The sequence below is a fragment of the Tupaia chinensis genome, unplaced genomic scaffold (genome assembly GCF_000334495.1).
Source record: "Tupaia chinensis unplaced genomic scaffold, TupChi_1.0 Scaffold000638_1, whole genome shotgun sequence".
Lineage (NCBI taxonomy): Eukaryota > Metazoa > Chordata > Mammalia > Scandentia > Tupaiidae > Tupaia > Tupaia belangeri.
This window is the reverse complement of record NW_006160159.1, coordinates 2,936,951-2,954,976: the sequence shown is the minus strand read 5'-3', so window position 1 is coordinate 2,954,976 and position 18,026 is coordinate 2,936,951. Positions and strand designations below refer to the sequence as shown.

Sequence of the window (18,026 nt, the reverse complement as noted above, 5' to 3'; positions counted from 1 at the left end):
TTGAGTGCTGACTGAACACCCAGCAACTGGGCAACAAGTACTTCCTTGGGAGAGACTAGGGTGGCACATCTTCTGTTATCCACAGTTTACCACATCATTCTTCATGGATGTGTGAGAAGCAACTCTCCCAGGACTACAGGAGACCTCTCTTCCTGAAGAAACCTTTGAAGAAGCAGCTATGGAAAGATGAACTACAAGCTCTGTAACTACTGCTGGTTCTGAGCACAGCTCACCCACAGATCATCCTTTGCTATAGTCTCTCCTGATCATGGTGGCTACCTGATACAGTGACCCAAAGCCTCACAACCATAGCATTCAAGCTCCTGATCAGCGTGACTTGTAAGATGAGTATTTATGCCCTGTCCATCAACCATCACAACTGGGCAAAAGAGAGCTTGGCAGACCCATGAGGATTGCCTGGGTGCTACACATAGCATTCCCTGTCCCCATTTAAAAGCAATTATACTTCCTCCATTTTATCAGGGCTAATTATACCTGCCTGAATGGTGGCTCTTCTCCTTGACTGATAGATCCTGGGTGAAGCCCCAAGTGCCCAGGAAGCAATAGTAGCTTATAATTCTAATGCAGTGATACAAATGGAATAGCATCCTTGTGGGATACTCACTTATTTTCTTCCTGAGGGTAGCATGCTCTATTAATATCTTCAAAACTCTCTGTAAGGTCCTCTTGGCTGTTCATTGGGACATGTTGCTTGTTATTACAATTGCATCTACCTGCCTCCTAGAAATTAAACTCCACCGATTGGCCTCTATTTTTTTAGTTTCTTATCATCCCATTGCTATGAGGGAACCTCATTACATGATGGGATTTCCTACATTTGGATCTCACTTACCAAGAAAAGGTCCCTTTACTTGTGAACAACTTTTTTACAGAGTATCAGTGGTGCTTAGCAACAGTCTTTCAATCTCACTGACCTTGTAGTTACTATACATAACCTCTCAATACTATTTTAAGTGCCTAATACACTACACCAGCTAGTCTCCACCACAGATTCAGCATTTCAATTCACCATCAGTGGGAGTTTTAGCAATTAGACTGCCCCCTGAGCCTGGACCTGTCTACAGTCTATCTGCTGCCATTAGCAGACTCTGCATTGCCAAACAGCAAGAGATGCAGCACCAAACCCTCATCTTATTAGTCACTTTCTTGGTTCACTCCTGAAATCAGTAATCGTAGGTTAAATTTTTCAGAAGGACCCCGAATCAGGGTTTGACATGCAGGTTATTTGTTGAGGGCCAACATTTGTGGAAGGGAGGGGCGGCAGCAGAATTGGGCAGAGGAGGAAGTCACAGTGAGATTCAGACCCACTGTGGTTCATCTAGTCCCACAGGGAGCTGTGGAGTACATACAACCTCTCAGAGTTTTCCTTTCCATGGTGTGCAGGAACAGTCCAGCTTTCATATTGACAGTGAGATCAGTCAGTGCCCTTTAACAGGGCAGTTCACTTCCATACGGTAAACCCTGAAGAAGACAACTGGAGAGCATCTACTGGCAAGAAGTCCTTCCTTAAAAGAAAGTTCAAGGGTTGGCTCCATGGCCTGATGATTAAGGAAGCGAGATCCCACATTTATTGACCCCATACTTTAAATCCCAGCCAGTGGCTTGAGAAACATGACAGGTGCTTGTATGTATATGTCTAAAGTCCCAATAGGATAGAGAGGGCATTGTGATTTGACCATACCCCATTGCGTGGTTCTTCCTATTCTCTCTGTTTCTATTGGTTTGTCAAAAGAATCATGTGCATTTTTGCATAGAAAAGTATAGAAAAAATATATCTTGATCACTCTGATAACCCAATATTGCTCTCTCTGGCAAGCACATGTGCCCTCTGGCAAATGGGGAAAAAAGGAAGAAAAAAAGAAAGACAGTCTGAGTGACTGAGCTCTGTGCCCAAAGCAGTCCCCATCACTATCAAATTGCTAAATGTAGGGATGATCCCATAGCATCCTAGAAATTAAGATCCTCTTTTACAAAGTTCAGCGAAACACTTGATTGCATTTCATCCTGTTGATAGACCTTATTATAATAGATGATCAGAGATATGTTCTGGAGGTAGGATCATGAGTTAGTCTAACATCTGTATTTACACGAACATATGTGAAAATGCACAATTCATTCCTCTATCATGGTACTAATGATACACTTGCATGTGTAAAAGAAAAATAAATATTTTCCCATTGTTGAACAAAGTATTACATACATTTTGAAAATATTTTTTATTTCTGTTGAGATAAAAAAAGGGTTATTTCTAAGTAGAATTTGATGGTCAAATTTTAGTTGAGAATAGTGTCATTATTTCAAATCATCTATCAAATAAAGCAGATAAAAATTATGCTCTATTCTAAACTTCTCTCACCAGTTTTGTTCAAATTCAGTACATTTTGGAAATTCATTGTCAGATAGGGAAAGAAAGGCACCTGTACAATTACAGGTCCTTAACGAACTCTTAAAAAGATGTAGGGGGCACCTCTCTTCATTGTTGCCTCATGTCCTCATTGTTGATATGAAACTCGGGTGTACAAGAGATGTAAATACTGTATTGAAAATAATTTTTCTTTTAAGGCTCCATTCCTCTAAGTGACTTTAATTTAGTCAATCCAGACTGTCTTCCAGATTTTTCTGGGGTTTATTTTAGTTCTGGAGGGTTATTTGGTGGGGGGATAAAGAGAGCACTCACACAATATTTTAGCAAATATTTATTGAGTACCTAATACTATGAGCCAAGCATTTCTCTTGGTGTACAAATATAGCACCAAGCAAAATGAATCTAGCCCTTCTACTAAATTAAAATAGTAAGACAGATTAACAAGTAGGGCAGCTCCAGCTTCTGCCCACTCTTCAGGGTGATGCTCATTCATTCTGATTTTCAGTCATCACCCTCAACTTCCAATCCCTGGTCTGGATCTCAGTCTCTGTTTGTACTCTGTCAGGCTGAGGCCACCTTTACATAGACAGACCATCCAGCAATTTCTACTTAATCATTCCTAATGTACTGGGCGTGGACAGTTCTTAAATCTTGGCATGTGGTTAGGTTTTCTCCAAGGAGAAGAATCCATCTTTTAAAGATTATTTATTTATTTGTTCCATGAGAATGAGAGGCAGAGACAGAGAGGCAAGTACTCCCAACAGAGTTCCCACATGAATATCCACTTCCAGTCTCAGATGGCCCAGATCACAGGGCATGCATATACATGCCTGAAATATTCAAAGCATGCTCAGAGAGGTCTTGGAACACAAGTTCAAGGCCTTTCCTATGTGGGTTCTGTTGTGTTACCATTGTACCACTACCTGGATCCTCAAGGAGAAAAATAGAGGTCTGTTAGAAGTCGAGAATTCTCCAGCCTTTAATAGCCTGCATACCCAGGAAAGAAGTTAGAACTGAACCATTTCCATTTCTATGACACTTTCATGAAGTCTCTTCTCTCCCTGAGTGTCCCTCTACCAGACCAGGAAATCTTCCTCTAGTCTGACGACCATGGAGCCTGGCCCTTTATCTACCTCTATGGAGCCTGGTCCTTCATCTACAGGCTAGTGTTTAACTAGCCTGTAGCTGGCTATAGCATTGAGTCCCTTGGCACTAAGCCTTTTTTTGTTTTAGGAAGTTTTTGCCTTAGGGCATGTGTGCCCACCAGAGAGCAAGAGAGAGACAGGGAGAGAGGAGATGAGAAATCATCCCCCAGGGAAGATGGCCACTCTGCAATTCCTTCTCCTCCATTCTTCTCCCAGGATGTTGGGCATGTACACACATCCATCTGATACGAGTTTCAAGTCACAGGGCTGGCACTCAAACTGCAGTCAGCCATGTGGGTCCAGCAATGTAACTGCCACACCACCTCCTGGCCACAAACACTAAGATTTTTGAAACTCCGAGTATTGGTCCTTTCTGATTCAAATGCCTTGCCTTGCAAAAGTATATCATGCTGGGTAAAGTCTTTTCACATCTAAATGATGTATAGTGATTGAATGTATATATAATAATAATAATAATAAGCACTTTTTCTGTTATATCACCCCTCTATGGAGGCCATAAATGCTAGAGTCTTAGAGAAAGAAGTACAAGGAAGGGTGGGGAAAATACTTCAGTCACTATATATTTATTACCCCACCTCATCTCAAATGACAGTTCATCTCTGCCAGTGTCCATTCTTTTATCACTAATCCACACTTCAAAGGTCATTCAACCTACCATTCCATACCAGAATCTCATACATCCTTTCTGAATACTGCTGATGGGGAACTCACAGACTATAATATATAAGATATATAATAACCTTTATAGACATTTCTAATACTTTTCCAAGATATATAAGGAAAACTCTACACTAAATATTAATATTAGTAATATCTAAGTGGTAGAATTGAGTGATTTTTATTTTCTTATTCTATTTGCGTTCTTAAAACTTTTAAAGAAAATACAAACTTTACTGTTTTGAAGCAGACTTTTCAATTTTTTCAACTCTAGTTTTTTTTTTAATTTAGCTTACAAAGTTAATATTCCAACATGTGAACATTTCTCCCTAGTCCAGTTGATAAAACGATAAAATATTCTCAACGGATAATACCACATTTCTTTGTCCCATTAATGCTTTGCCTCTCTATTTTAATTCTTCCTAGGAAAGTGAATTGGTCTCTGGCCCAACTCTAATAACTCAGTGGCAAGAGGAAAGATTACCTTTTCTTCTATCTCCTGGCTTTTTGCGTTCAGTTCTTATGACTACCCTAACTATTCTTTTCTCCCAACCAAACACTTTCAGTTCCTGTCTCTTCCTCTTCGGAACCCACATTGCTGGTTGCATTCGCCTTGATGTTCTTTATGTTTAGTGTCCTTAGCATCAAGTCACTACAGAAAGTTCCTAAAACTTTTATTATTCAATAAATAAAATTAAGGGGACCAGCAGTTAGTGTAATGGCTATGTCGCTGAACTCTCATGTAGCCGACAACAGTTCGAGTCCCGGACCTGGTGGCTTAAACTCATGCCAAGTGCGTATGCATGCGTGCCCAAGTTCCCAAGAGGAGAATGGAGAAGGGATTGTGGCATGGTCATTCCCCCAGGGGGTGATTTCTCACTTTCTATCTCTCTGTCTCTCTCTGTCTTTCTGGCGAGTGTACTTGCCCTATAACAAAAACATCTCCAAATAATAAATAAATAAATAAAATTAAGCATGGACTCTTGGATGATGATACTCAAATTGCAAATGATTCACATTCAGCTATTCTAAGACCTTTTAAATAAAGAGGCAGTTTTCAAGAAAACTGCTGCGAATTTTTGTAAGCACCTTGAATGAAAACCGAAGTAGTTCTTGTCTATATGAAGACGCGAAAGGGAAGAAAAGTGGAGGAATTCTGACTGTGCATACTGATAGTATTCCTTTTAGGTTTATCTAATGTCACAAGGCAAATGCTTAAGTTCTATATTTTTCACTAATATCATATGATTAAGTGCATTATTCTGCTGGCTTAATTAATGCTGATCTATGCTCAACAGTGCTATTCTGTATAAAATGTTTCTAGCATATAGTAATTTTTTAAAAACAAATTTTTATATGCATTCAATCACATTGTTTAGCTTACAAAGTGAACATTTCAATATGTGAACATTCTCCCCAGTCCAGTTGATCAAAATATCTTAAACCAGTAACACCACATCTCCCCATCCTATCAATGCTCTGCCTCCGTATCCCTCCTCCAAATGTCCTTCCTTAGGCCCCACTCCTCCACACACACCACATCTGGCATTCACCCCCGTATACTAATTTTTAACAACTTTATTGGACAAACTCAGGTAAAGAATAAGGAGAGTTATTTCTTTTCTTTCTTAATGCACTCTCTACATGTATATTTTTCTGGTCTTTCTTCCCTAAGTGCAGTGCAATGTCTTCCCAGGAAGGATGTCGATACCGTCAGTGGTTATTGGTGCAACAGCAAAATTCAAGGAGTAAAAATTAACACTTCTTTTATTGCTGAGATATTCAAATGTAAATGGCTAAAACCATTTAAAAGTTTCAGAGAAAAACACCTAAGGGAAACCATATCATTTTGCCAATAGTTCATTTCCATTCGTAATGAAAAGTGAAGGTTTTCAGGAGTTTCAAAAACCATGTGAATCTGGAGTAAAAGTACTCTTTGGCTTTTCTTCCATTTGAATACCTTATTTGTGTAGATATAACCTTAGAAGTAAAATAGATCATTATAAAAGCAAAATATGTCACCCAACTCTTTTTGGTGTCTCTGACTCACTTCTCAATTTTCCTCAGGCCTGAGCCTCGATATTAGGAAACTATTGATTTTGAACTCATAATTCTTGGATCCTATTTTTTTGTAGAAAGAGTATCTATATTCCAGAGTAATAAAGATCTGCATTATAATCTGGGCTCTGCCACTTCCTATACAGCTTTCACCAAATTGTTCAGTCTTTCTCAGGTTCATTTTGTTCCTCTCAAAAAGCTCATCTGAAAATTTCTTTCACTTCTGAAAAAAAGAAAAATATTAGAGAGAGATCATTCCTAATACATAATAAAGTTACAATGATTTAAACAGCAGAGTATTGGTTCAAAATATGCACATAGATTATCAACAGACTAGGATGTACCAGGTCTGTATGTGGCTATGAGTGTGGAAAGTTATTTTAAAAAGTTATAATCACAAATTAATGACTATGATTTATCCATTGAGTGTTATTGGAGAGATTAGCTATCTCTAAGGGAAGAAGTAAATTCATATTACTATCAAATTTCAAACACTAAAATGTATTTAGAGGAATTAGATGTTATAGCAAAAAAAATCAGTTAAAAAAGCTAAAAGAAAATTTTGATGTTACTTATCTGATCACAAAATGAGTATATTTTACAATAAAAACAATGGTAGAAATTCCAAAAGAAATAGTTCTAGATATAGCAAGCTGTATTAAAATGTAAATAACTAAAACTAAGGAGCAAAAGAATTGGAGGAGAATATGTGCAACAGGAATTTTTTTTTGGGGGGGGGAAGGTTTTTGCTATAGGGCGTGTGCGCTCGGCAGACAGAGAGAGACAGAGACAGAAAGCGAGAAATCACCCCCCAGGAGGGATGGCCAGGCCACAATCCCTTCTCCTCTATTCTCCTCTTGGGATCTCAGGCACGCACACACACACGCGCCCGGCGTGAGTTTTAAGCCGCCGGGTCCGGGACATGAACCGCCGTCGACTACGTGGGAGTCCAGCGATATAGCCATTATGCCAACTGCTGGTCCCACAACAGGAATTTTTGTTTGTTTGTTTTGGAGAGTTTTTTGCCATAGGACATGCATTCGCCAGAAAGACAGAGAGAGACAGAGAGATAGAAAGTGAGAAATCACCCCCCAAGGAAGATGGCCATGCCGCAATCCCTTCTCTTCCATTATCCTCTCAGGATCTTGGGCACACACACACACGCGCCCAGTGTGAGTTTAAGCCACCAGGTCCAGGACGTGAACTGTGGTTGGCTACATGGGAGTTCAGCGACATAGCCATTACACTAACTGCTGGTCCCAAGAATTTTTTTCTTAAATTACTCTTAATACATAGAATACTTAGAAATCCATATATACAAGGATATTTATTATAACATTGTAATAGTAAAGAATGAAAAGCAAACGAAAAGCCCACCAGCAGGGGACTGGTTAAATAAATTAAAGTATTTTCATAGTATGAAATTGAACCACTTTTTAAAAAGAATGAGGTATTTTTATATGTACTGACTTGGAAAGATGCCCATGATATATAGTTAAGGGGGAAAAAAGCAAATTTACAGCACATTATGTATTTTTTATTTCATTCTTTTTAAAAAGAAAAAATTTACATATATATACATACACACACACATATATAAAGATATATATAAAGATAGGTAGATAGATAAGTAGAGAAATATCAGAAGGAACACCCATCTGTTAATTATAGTTATTATAAAAGAGTTTGACTAGGAAACAGGGGAAGTTTTCACTTTTACTCTTGATACTTCTGATTAGTACACTTCCTCCCAAAGACTATGTGTTAGTTTTGTTATAGAAACTAAATAAAATGGATTAAATAATCAAACATAAACTTAATAGAAACCGGAGCAGCAGATAGTCAAGGAAGAGAAAATGCACATGATTGCTCGTTTGCTTTTGTTAACCTTCCCCATTTCCTAAATTCAAAGAGTTCTAAGTTTAAAGAATGACAGACAATTTTTTTTACCTATGGCTATTGTACCTTAAATAATACAAGGGCCAGCAGGTAGTGTCATAGTTAAGGTGCTGGATCCTACATAGCCAACTCCACGGTCTGAGTCCCAGATCCAGTGGCTTGAGAATCATGTCCAGCGCATGTGCATGCATGCCCCCAAATCCTGAGAGGCGAATGGAGAAGGGATTGTGTCATGGCCATATCCTCAGAAAGTGATTTCTCACTTTCCCTCTCTTTCGCCAGTGAATAGTGTCCTATAAGGAAAAAATGATAAGAATGCTAACAAGATAATAGGTGCTCTCCTTGTTTTTTTTTTTTTAAAAAAGGAGCCATAACTCAATGAGCCCATGCTAATTCTCAAGGCGTGGTTGTGACCATCAGTGTTTCTACCTGGAAACATGTGAGGATGCACCTTAACAAATCCCTCCACAGACCTGCCCAATCAAAAATCTAGGGGTGGAGCAGCCACCCATTTTAATATGCCTTCCAAATCAGTAGTTTGAGAACTTTTAATCTATAGTTTTTGCTTGAAGGCAGGATTTCTCAACAGCAGCAGTGTTGCCATTTGGGGTTGGAAAATCCTTGTGAGGGGCTGTCCTGTGCATTGCAGAATTTCAATCAACACCCTTTGCCTCTACCCACCAGATGCCAGTAGCAGTTTCCCCTCCTACACAGACACGGCCATCACAAAGGTCTTCAAACAGTACCAAATGCCTCCCAGAGAGAGTTGGGTTGGACAATATTGCCCGTGGTTGGAAATACTCCATACTTAAAGAAATACTCCAAAGTTGTGGAGAGAGAGTACATGGAAAAAAAATTTAAATTAGTTTTCAATCTCACTTATACTAAGAGATCCTAGGTTACAACCTGTTCTGTCCCAATATTTGTGACTAAATAGTGTATATTAAAAATTTAAAAGGAATTGCTCATGTTAGATGTAAAAACTGCTGGATACAAAATTAAATTAAGAATATCATCTCAAATATGTTTGTAGATAAATTATGTAAACATTTACACCATGTAGCTGCTAGTAGCATCATTCTCCTGCTCAAAACTAAAGAATGGATTCTCATCACCCTTAGAATTAAATCTCAAATGCTTACCAAGGTTTCCAGGCACCCCCCCCCAGCATCTCATATTTCTTTCCCCTCACTCCCTAGACTCCAGCCACACTATACCATATTCCATTCATAAAATCACCAAGCATAACCCCAGCTCTAAGGCATTGTATCTACCATCCCCACCTGGCATTCTCTTTCCCCAATACATTCACCTAATATGACCCTGCTCAAACCTTCCTTCCTTAGAGGGCTTTCCTGAACACCTGATATGGCACTTCCCACAACTCTCTGCTCATTAGAATTGCCTGCGGGTTGAAACCAGCAGATGGCTGTAATGGTTATGTCACTGGATTCCCACATGTCTAGCCATGGTTCAAGTCCTGGACTCAAAAAATCAAGCCAGACAAGTGCGGATGCATGCCCAGAATCCTGAGAGGAGAATGAAGAAGAGATTGCAGCATGACCATCTCCTCTGGGGATATATATATATATATATATATATATATATATACACACACACACACATATATATATATATATATACACACATATATATACATACACATATATACACACACACATATATACACACACACACACATATATATATATATATATATACACACATATATATACTTACACATATATACACACACACATATATATACATATATATGCACACACACTTTAAATTATGATATATGTGAAGCACAATCATTAGCGCATAGAAGCTCATTAGCTCATACAGTTAACATTCCTTTTTGGTAATATCTATTATGTCAGAAGTTTGGCTGAAATATTGAATATTATCTCTGGTTCTTGTCACCTTACAGAATACATATTCCAACTAGAAATACATCATTAATTGAAGTCTATAGGCTATTCACTTTTTTACTTTTCAGTTCTTCCACTTATTAGATATTGTCACTATTGTTTTAAGTATATTTTAGAATATCTCTGTAATGTCTAACCAATAAAAACAAACAAGTGAATAACTGAAATGTTTGAATCTTCCACATTGAAATTAGTGCAAAGAGGTTTAATAGATGCAGACTCAGTCTGTGTTAAGCTGTCAATATACAACTGACAGAAAGTGAAATTTTCAATGATGTGCTTTTTTATACATTTGGTTTTAAAACTATTGGGGAGCACATTAATAAACTATAATGATATTAATAATTCCCATTTAGGAGGACAGTTATTAACTTATTTCAGGAAATGTAAATGTTTCAGTGTTTCAATATAAAATTGAAGATTTTACAATTATTTTAAACCAATTGATTTATAAGTGGAAATTAGAAAATAGCTTAATTATCTGTGAGTGACCACCTGGAAATACATTAATGTTAAATATCAAAACTCTTGTGAATACTCTCCTACTTTTGCAATATCTGAAGAAGAATTTTTGACGTAAAACGAAATTTTAAGGATGGAGGCTGAATTTCTACTAAGTCTCCAATTTTATGAAAAGGCCAGTGGAGACAGCAGTATAGCTTATGCAAATTGAGGGTAGACAAGCATATGGTTAGCATGGATCCCCCCCAAAATAGTTATAGCACATAAAACATAAGTTGAGCATATTGAAAATTTATTCTATTTTTATGAGCATCTCTTAGTTAAGTGGTCAAAGTCGCAATTAACTTCACACGCAGTGGCTGAACTATACACAAATTTTGCAAGCCAGGTGTGACATGATGGCATGAATATATTCACTACCACATTCTTCCCATTCAGGTAAAATCATCCAGAAGTCATGTGTGTTAGGTAATCACCACATTCCCCCAGATCCCAAGGAACCATTCCTAATACACCTCCATAACTTGAGAGTTGTCCTGCAGGCAGTTATGTGGCTTTCTGTGCTTTGCAAGGCATCAATATGAAAGAAAGTTTGCATTCATATATCTGTTTGAAGCTAGACCGTTATTAAGTGATATGGTCCTTTTAATTTGGCATTAACTCTTCCTTTTATAGAAAGGTCTGTTTTAATTTGAGTCATTTGACTGTGATTTTTGCAGCTAAAAAATTTCTTTGTGTTAGGAATTCAGTTCTCTTTTGGAAAAAACTTACCCAGCATAGGTTTTTTTTTTTTTTTTGGTCTAGGGTCCAACATCTGTAGCACTGGATTATAGATTGTTTCTAAAATAATCTTAAATGGATGGGTCATTGCTCCTTCAATTTGGGCCTGACAAAAAGTAGCTCTGACATTTTCTCTGCTTTTTAAGCAGTAAGTTCTGTATTGCTTTTCAGCTTTTGCCAGAGATTTTGAACACTTGAATTTTACTTAGCAGTACAAAAATTACTTTTACAATGAATGTATATGAAGTGCTATTTCATGAAGAAATTAATAAAATCTTAAGTTTTCAGGGTATAGTAAACTAAGCAGTATTAATAAATATCCTTCCTCAGAGAAGTTGCATATTGAGCTCTTTTTCCTATTAGTAGAACATTCCCAGGCACTAAAAGTTTGCTCTAATAATCAGATATCTTTGCTACAAAGATTTCTTAGGAGTCAATTAATGGTGAGTAAACACACATCAAGAGAAATTCCCAAAATTTGATGTAAGATATCAATGTTTTTGAATCTTCTTATCTGCTCCTCAGTTCACTGTATGTTCATCTCTCAACCATGTCTTTGTCCTTTCTTTTGTCATATGGATTTGTTCTTTCGTGGATTGTTCTGTTAGAAAAGGGGAACTTCATTTCTTTGCTGAAATGAAAGACTACATTGTAGCTCAAAATTTACAACACTGTCATGGAGTTTAAAGGCTAATGAAATTTAAGCCCTGCCAGAGGGGTGAAAATGGACAGAAATTACCACAATCTGACCTCTTTCTGAAATAGCTGCTGCAGACATAGGAGGACAGGGTATAGAAGAGAAAAATCCAAAACACAACTTACATACACTAGGTCCTGTGCGAACTACACTACTGTAGCCTTTTCTAACATACTCCTCAGGGTCACTCAGCAAAGCGGGGCGACATAAGAAACTCAAGAGAGTTAGGGAAGATGCAGGTTAAACAGAGACGATCAGGGATCGTCTCTGCAGGACTTTTCAGAGCCTTTATTACGCTTTTACCCATTGTGAATTTCAAGAAGAAAAAAAATGGCACACACTTTTCTGCAAAATGTTTCCTATGAAACATCATTGTTTTGAAGTATATCACAGAAATAGTGTTTTGCAGGACTCACTTTAGTGAAGGCTGTCCTAGAGGTATTGCCAAACTCATAGTGAAAAAGCTATATGGTTTTGAATCAGGTCCTCCTCTACAACAATACAACTCAAGTGCCGTAAGGAGTTAAGTAACTGGAAGTCCAACTGATTGTTGTTGAAAGTTTTCCATCTTAGGTACTAGACTGAACTATTTTTCCAATGCAGGGCTTTTATTTCTTTCAGTACTCTATGTTTTTCTTCTACATATGTTTAACTAGTTGAAGCCTTCAGAAATAATGGCACATGCAATGCCCAGCTGGTTCCCACAGTGAGAGTGGAAAATATATCTATTGATGTGTGGGGGGAAAGCGAGATATAAATAATTTTGCAGAATCGTATTCTAACTATATTTTTTGAATTTTTGCTTGACTCCCTGGTGCTTCTAAATTAACCACTTAACTATTTATGAATATGACCACGTTGAGAATAGGTAAATTTATATTTGAATAGTGAAGTTTATAACAGCATTAATACATTTTCCCAGACATCCCCAGTTTGGGGGCCTTCTTTGCTAGAAATGACTACTATCCTTATCAGCTATTAGGAAGGGATGTAATCTAATTGGGACTCTACTATGAGCATATATCTGACTGCCAATATGAATCATATAGTTTAGTAGTTGGTAAATTTTACTCTTAACCGGTCATCACTGTCATTGTCTTTTCTAACCTAAAGATTGCTTAAATTATTTATACACCAGCTACTGTTTAGTTGGTATTCAGGAAATAAATTCCTATTAACATATATGTACATACACAAGCAAACATTCTGTAACAGCATCTAAGGAAGATAGTAGATATCTTACATAATATACATCCACATTTTCTAATTAACTTTCTTTTATTTGATTTTTCTCTTTTGTTGAAGTTTTATTTATTTCTCTCATGCTAATGAGAGACGGAGAGCGAGAACGACAAGCATCCCCAGCAGAGTTGCATGCCATGATCTACACTCCAACTTGTCCTGGTTCCCAGAATCATGGCATATGTATATTCTAAGTTTAAAGGTGACTGGGGAACTGAACCTGTGAGTTTCCATATTCAGTATTATGTGAGCAGCACACTATTACTGTGACACCAAGCTGTCATCCTGTGATTTTTCTAAGTTATTGAAAATCACTTGGTTTTCTCAACTTAGAAAAAAAATATTCTAAGATGCTATGAAAATTAACCTGTAGTAATGCAAATATAATGAAAATTCAAAACTAGGGATTTACCCACAAAAGTATCTTAAAGTACTCATAACTGTGTTATAAATGCACAAAGAATACAGGTTCAAATTCATTTTCTTTATTTACACATGCCTAGAAGTGCAAAATGAACATTCATCCACAGGTACTTTAGAAAACTGATGCATTAGCAGACATCAATTAAAGGCGTCTCTGTCTATGGCCCACTGGCTAAGCTAGAGAAACTGTCCCCTGAGGGAACTTAGCATGCAGTTCTAGCCTCCTATTCTTTGTTCTATGTAAACTCAATTTCTCTAGATTTGACCCTGCTCTAAGACCAGGCATTTTTTTTTCTGTCTGAGAAGGAAAACTATTAAAAACTCTAGGGAAAAAGGAAAAAAGAAAAAAAACAATGTGTCCCATTTCAGCTTTTCGTTCTCCCCTCCTGGCCTCAGTCCCACTAGTTGGATCTTGCTGATACTCCCTAGAGGGTTGAGTCATCCCTTCTTCCACCTGAGCTCCTCCACGGATGTAGACCTCTTCTAGCTTTTCCCATGACCTCCTGACAGCCTTGACTACCCTCTGCAACAATCAGCTTTTGGAACTCTCTTCATTTCTAACTTTACCTCCACGAGCGTGACTCAGTTTCTGTTTCTCACTATTCCAAATCTCACTGTCTCTGCCACCTGCTGAAAGTATAGCCATAATTAAATAAATATATCTTCAATCCTCAGTCTATCTCCACATCATCCTCTTAAATTTTTTTAAAGTGTATTTATTTATTTCTTCTGTGAGAGAGAGAGAGAAAGAAAGAGAGAGAGAGAGACAGGAACTCCCAACAGGACAATCCATCCCCAGTCTTAGCCAGATAGGATCATGGGCATGTGTGTCTGGCAAGCACTGGAAGATCTCAGAGCACAAATCCAGTACCTTCCCCTGTGAATCCAACTGCATTACTGCTGGGCCATCACCTGACCCTCTTCATATCATCCTTTACCTCTTTCATACTCCCTGGTTTCCAGGATTTAATTGTCCTCTACTACCCTATTGGCCATGACATCCTGGGTAAGCCATTCCCCTCCATCCTTTCAATACTATCTTCTCCATGGCCTATGACTTCTGAGCCCTATTCTCTGTTAGATAACTCTTAGCAGTTTCACCCTTTACTACCAATAAGTACAGCTATTAAAGCAACTTTCACCTTATAGATATTCCATTGATTAGTTATACTATAATCTTTCTCCACATTTGCCTTTAATAAAGCATTTATTGTGATGAAGTCAATGTAAGAGTCAGTATCATAAAAGGTTAATTTGAAACTCAGGGCTGGCATCATAACTTGGTGATAAAGGGAGTTGGATATCATATGGCTGACCTTGTGACGGGAGTCCTGGCCCTGGTGGCTTCAAAAATACTCCGGGTGTATATATCAGCATGCCCCAAATTCTACAGGATGGAGAAATGAACAAAAGGGACCATGGTGTGACCACGCCCCATTGGGGGTGTGCTCTTTCTCTCCCTCATTCTCTGTCTCTCTGTCTCTCTCCTGTGGGTGAATACACCTTCTGGCAAATTAAAAAATGAAAACAAAAGGAAGAACCTGTTTTTCCTTCATAGTGAATCTTGCTAATGCTTTTAATATACAAATCAGGAAGAGGTTTAAGAGAGATCTTAAACTAAGGTAAATTGGCATGTTACAGGGAAGCCAAGGCCCATTCTATTTACCCTCCCTATGGGTAGGAGAATGATTAAGTCCTTCTACAGGCTTTTGGTAAATGAACAAGGTGGTATATCTTCTTGTATTCCAAAGAAAACTTCCTCACATATGAGAATCCATCCCAGAAATTTAGCCATGCCAACACTGCTAACAGGTACAAATGCTCTTCTTTTAATGCAGAATAAAGGAAAATGGAAGACTGACTATCCTAAATATTCAAGTCCAATGTCAGAGTGGTTTTGATGACAATAAATCTACTCTAACCAGGCTAACAGTTCCACAGTGAGGAATGAAAACTCCAGTCCTTTTATGAGTATCTTATGATCATACAAAAGGTGACAGAGTGAAGAGTCAGCCAAGTGAGTAAGCCCAGGACTCACAACCCTGGCAATGATGCTTCCATGGGTGCTGGAACCTGACTGGGTTTGAAGCTCAGTTCCGTGTGATATCAGTCACTTCACAACTCCATCCCTCAGTCTACTCCTTTGCTAAACAGGCTTAATAATAGAAGCTGCTTTGTGGAGTTGCTATGATGATTAAATGAAAGAGTAAAATTGCTTAGAACAAGAGTTGATTATTTTGATATCAGGTGAAGTACATTTTGCTGGCCATGGTGTGTGTAACAAACTTGTGCAGTGGGTTGGTGCAAGTCAGTGCACATGTGGCTTTGGTCACCTCAGTCTCTTTCAGAAGAGGGAAGACATGGCCATTCCATTGGTGATAGAATACCTTAGTACCTATTGGTACTTCAGAGATTCAGTTTTATAAAAGTAGGAGTAAGGCAAGTCTTCCTGTTTTTCCTGCTTCAGAACTATGTTAGCCAAACAGAAGAATCCTCTAAAATCCACTCAACAACATCCTATACTGAGCTGGAAGGCCAGAGAACCCATGTATTGTAATAAAGTGTTTCTTTGTCTTCCTTTATTCTTTGTATTCATATTTCTCTCAGATCAGAATGACCTGTAGAATTCAGAGTTCAGCATTTCTTCACACTCTGTCCTTCTATATAATGTCCTTATGTGGTTTACATCACTAAAAACCTTGCTTTTCTGAATTTCAGTACAAAATCAAGTAGGCTTCAGCTGTGAGAATAAGCAAGTTTTTTAAGACTCAATTTTTTACAATGGTGCTTCATTTTCATTTTAGGAGTCCTGTCTTGAAATAGGCAAGGCATTACTATCAATGAAGCTGCATCCTAATGTTCAGTGGTGTTCTCGCTCTCTAGATAGTCTTCACACAAGCAAACTTTTTTTTTAATTCCAATGAGACTATTTTCCAATGAAAACAAAATAGGGTTCTATATTTTATTGAGATCTGAGCCAAATTTGGGTTTATGAAGAAATAGAAATAAAGCAAATCTTCCTGCCCTCCCTGATTCAGAATTAATAAATGGGATACTTAGATTTTGCCAAATACCTAAATGTCTCAGAGCCTATCTATAAAATATATTCCACTAGCATTTTCCAAGACTATGTTCTCCACTGTCATCACTAAAATCTTCATTTTTCTCTGATCTTATCATCCATTATGAATTATTCATATATTGTCTGTTTACTTTGTTTGGATTCTTACATATTTTATTCTTGTCTCCCCTTTCTCCTCCATTGACTGCAAGCATTTTAAAGGCTGAATCTTTTTTAACCAAAGAGTCATTTTTGTTGTTAGAATGTATTTATTGATTCATTTAACCAATACTTATTGAGCCCTCTCAATGGTTAGGTGTTATGAAGATGAAAACATTGATTAAGGCAATGTATCCTTTCCCCAAAAGCTATAGGGTCTGTTTTCATACAGTGATGCATGAAGGGTAGAAGATGAAATTGTGCTGTGAGTTAGCTGTTTTTCCAGACCTAGAAACTTTTTTATGATTCCAAAATAGCCACAATTTCACTACAAACTTTAATGGAATATTTTTTCTCTTTCTCTCTCTCTTCTTCTCTCTTTGCAGGATAGTGGCCAAAGCCTCTGAGAATCTCATGTCCACCCAAAGCTTAGGGATTGTATTTGGACCCACCCTTCTGCGTGCTGAAAATGAAACAGGGAACATGGCGATACACATGGTATACCAAAACCAGATAGCTGAGCTCATGCTGAGTGAGTACAATAAGATCTTCGGCTCAAAGGAAGACTGACAGACAAGACAAGTTACTGAATATGTTCACATCTGTCTTGATGCCTAATATTTTTACATTTCTGTAAACATATTTCTGAAATATTTTTTTCCTTTCAAGTGACAGATGCCTCATTTTGTGAAAACTTCATGATGATTTTGTGTGTAAGTTCCAAACATTTGAATAAAATAGTTGACAATATTTGCCTATATGTGTTCTACATTAACCCCTTCAGTGCTGTTCCTTCTAGTACTTCTAGGCACACGCAATGTATGCCTCATGCTATTAAATAATGTGCAGAGCACAGTGAAAACAATAACAACAACAAAGCATTAATGCTGCTCCTAGGCACTGGGTGTGTGGTTTCATATGTATACATCTGTGAGTGCGTGTTAGCATATGGAATATATACATATGTGTGTGCCTTCTCACAGTTCATGCTGCCTCAGGCATGTCCCTAGATGTCTCTGTATACACAGGTAAAACCAAAAGAGGCATGAAGACAGGAGCTAATTATTTTAAAATGGGATAAAAGAGGTTGGGCTCTCTACAG

General features: G+C 37.7%; 1 protein-coding gene across 1 annotated transcript in view; it reads left to right on the top strand.

The window, feature by feature from the left end:
• ARHGAP15 (Rho GTPase activating protein 15) overlaps nt 1-17,674 on the top strand; it is a 721,214-nt gene extending 703,540 nt beyond the window's left edge. The window contains 1 exon segment of the mRNA XM_006159626.3: nt 17,311-17,674. Within this exon segment, the coding sequence (XP_006159688.1) occupies nt 17,311-17,494 (184 nt within the window). The 3' untranslated portion in view covers nt 17,495-17,674.
• Nucleotides 17,675-18,026: the final 352 nt, after the last annotated feature.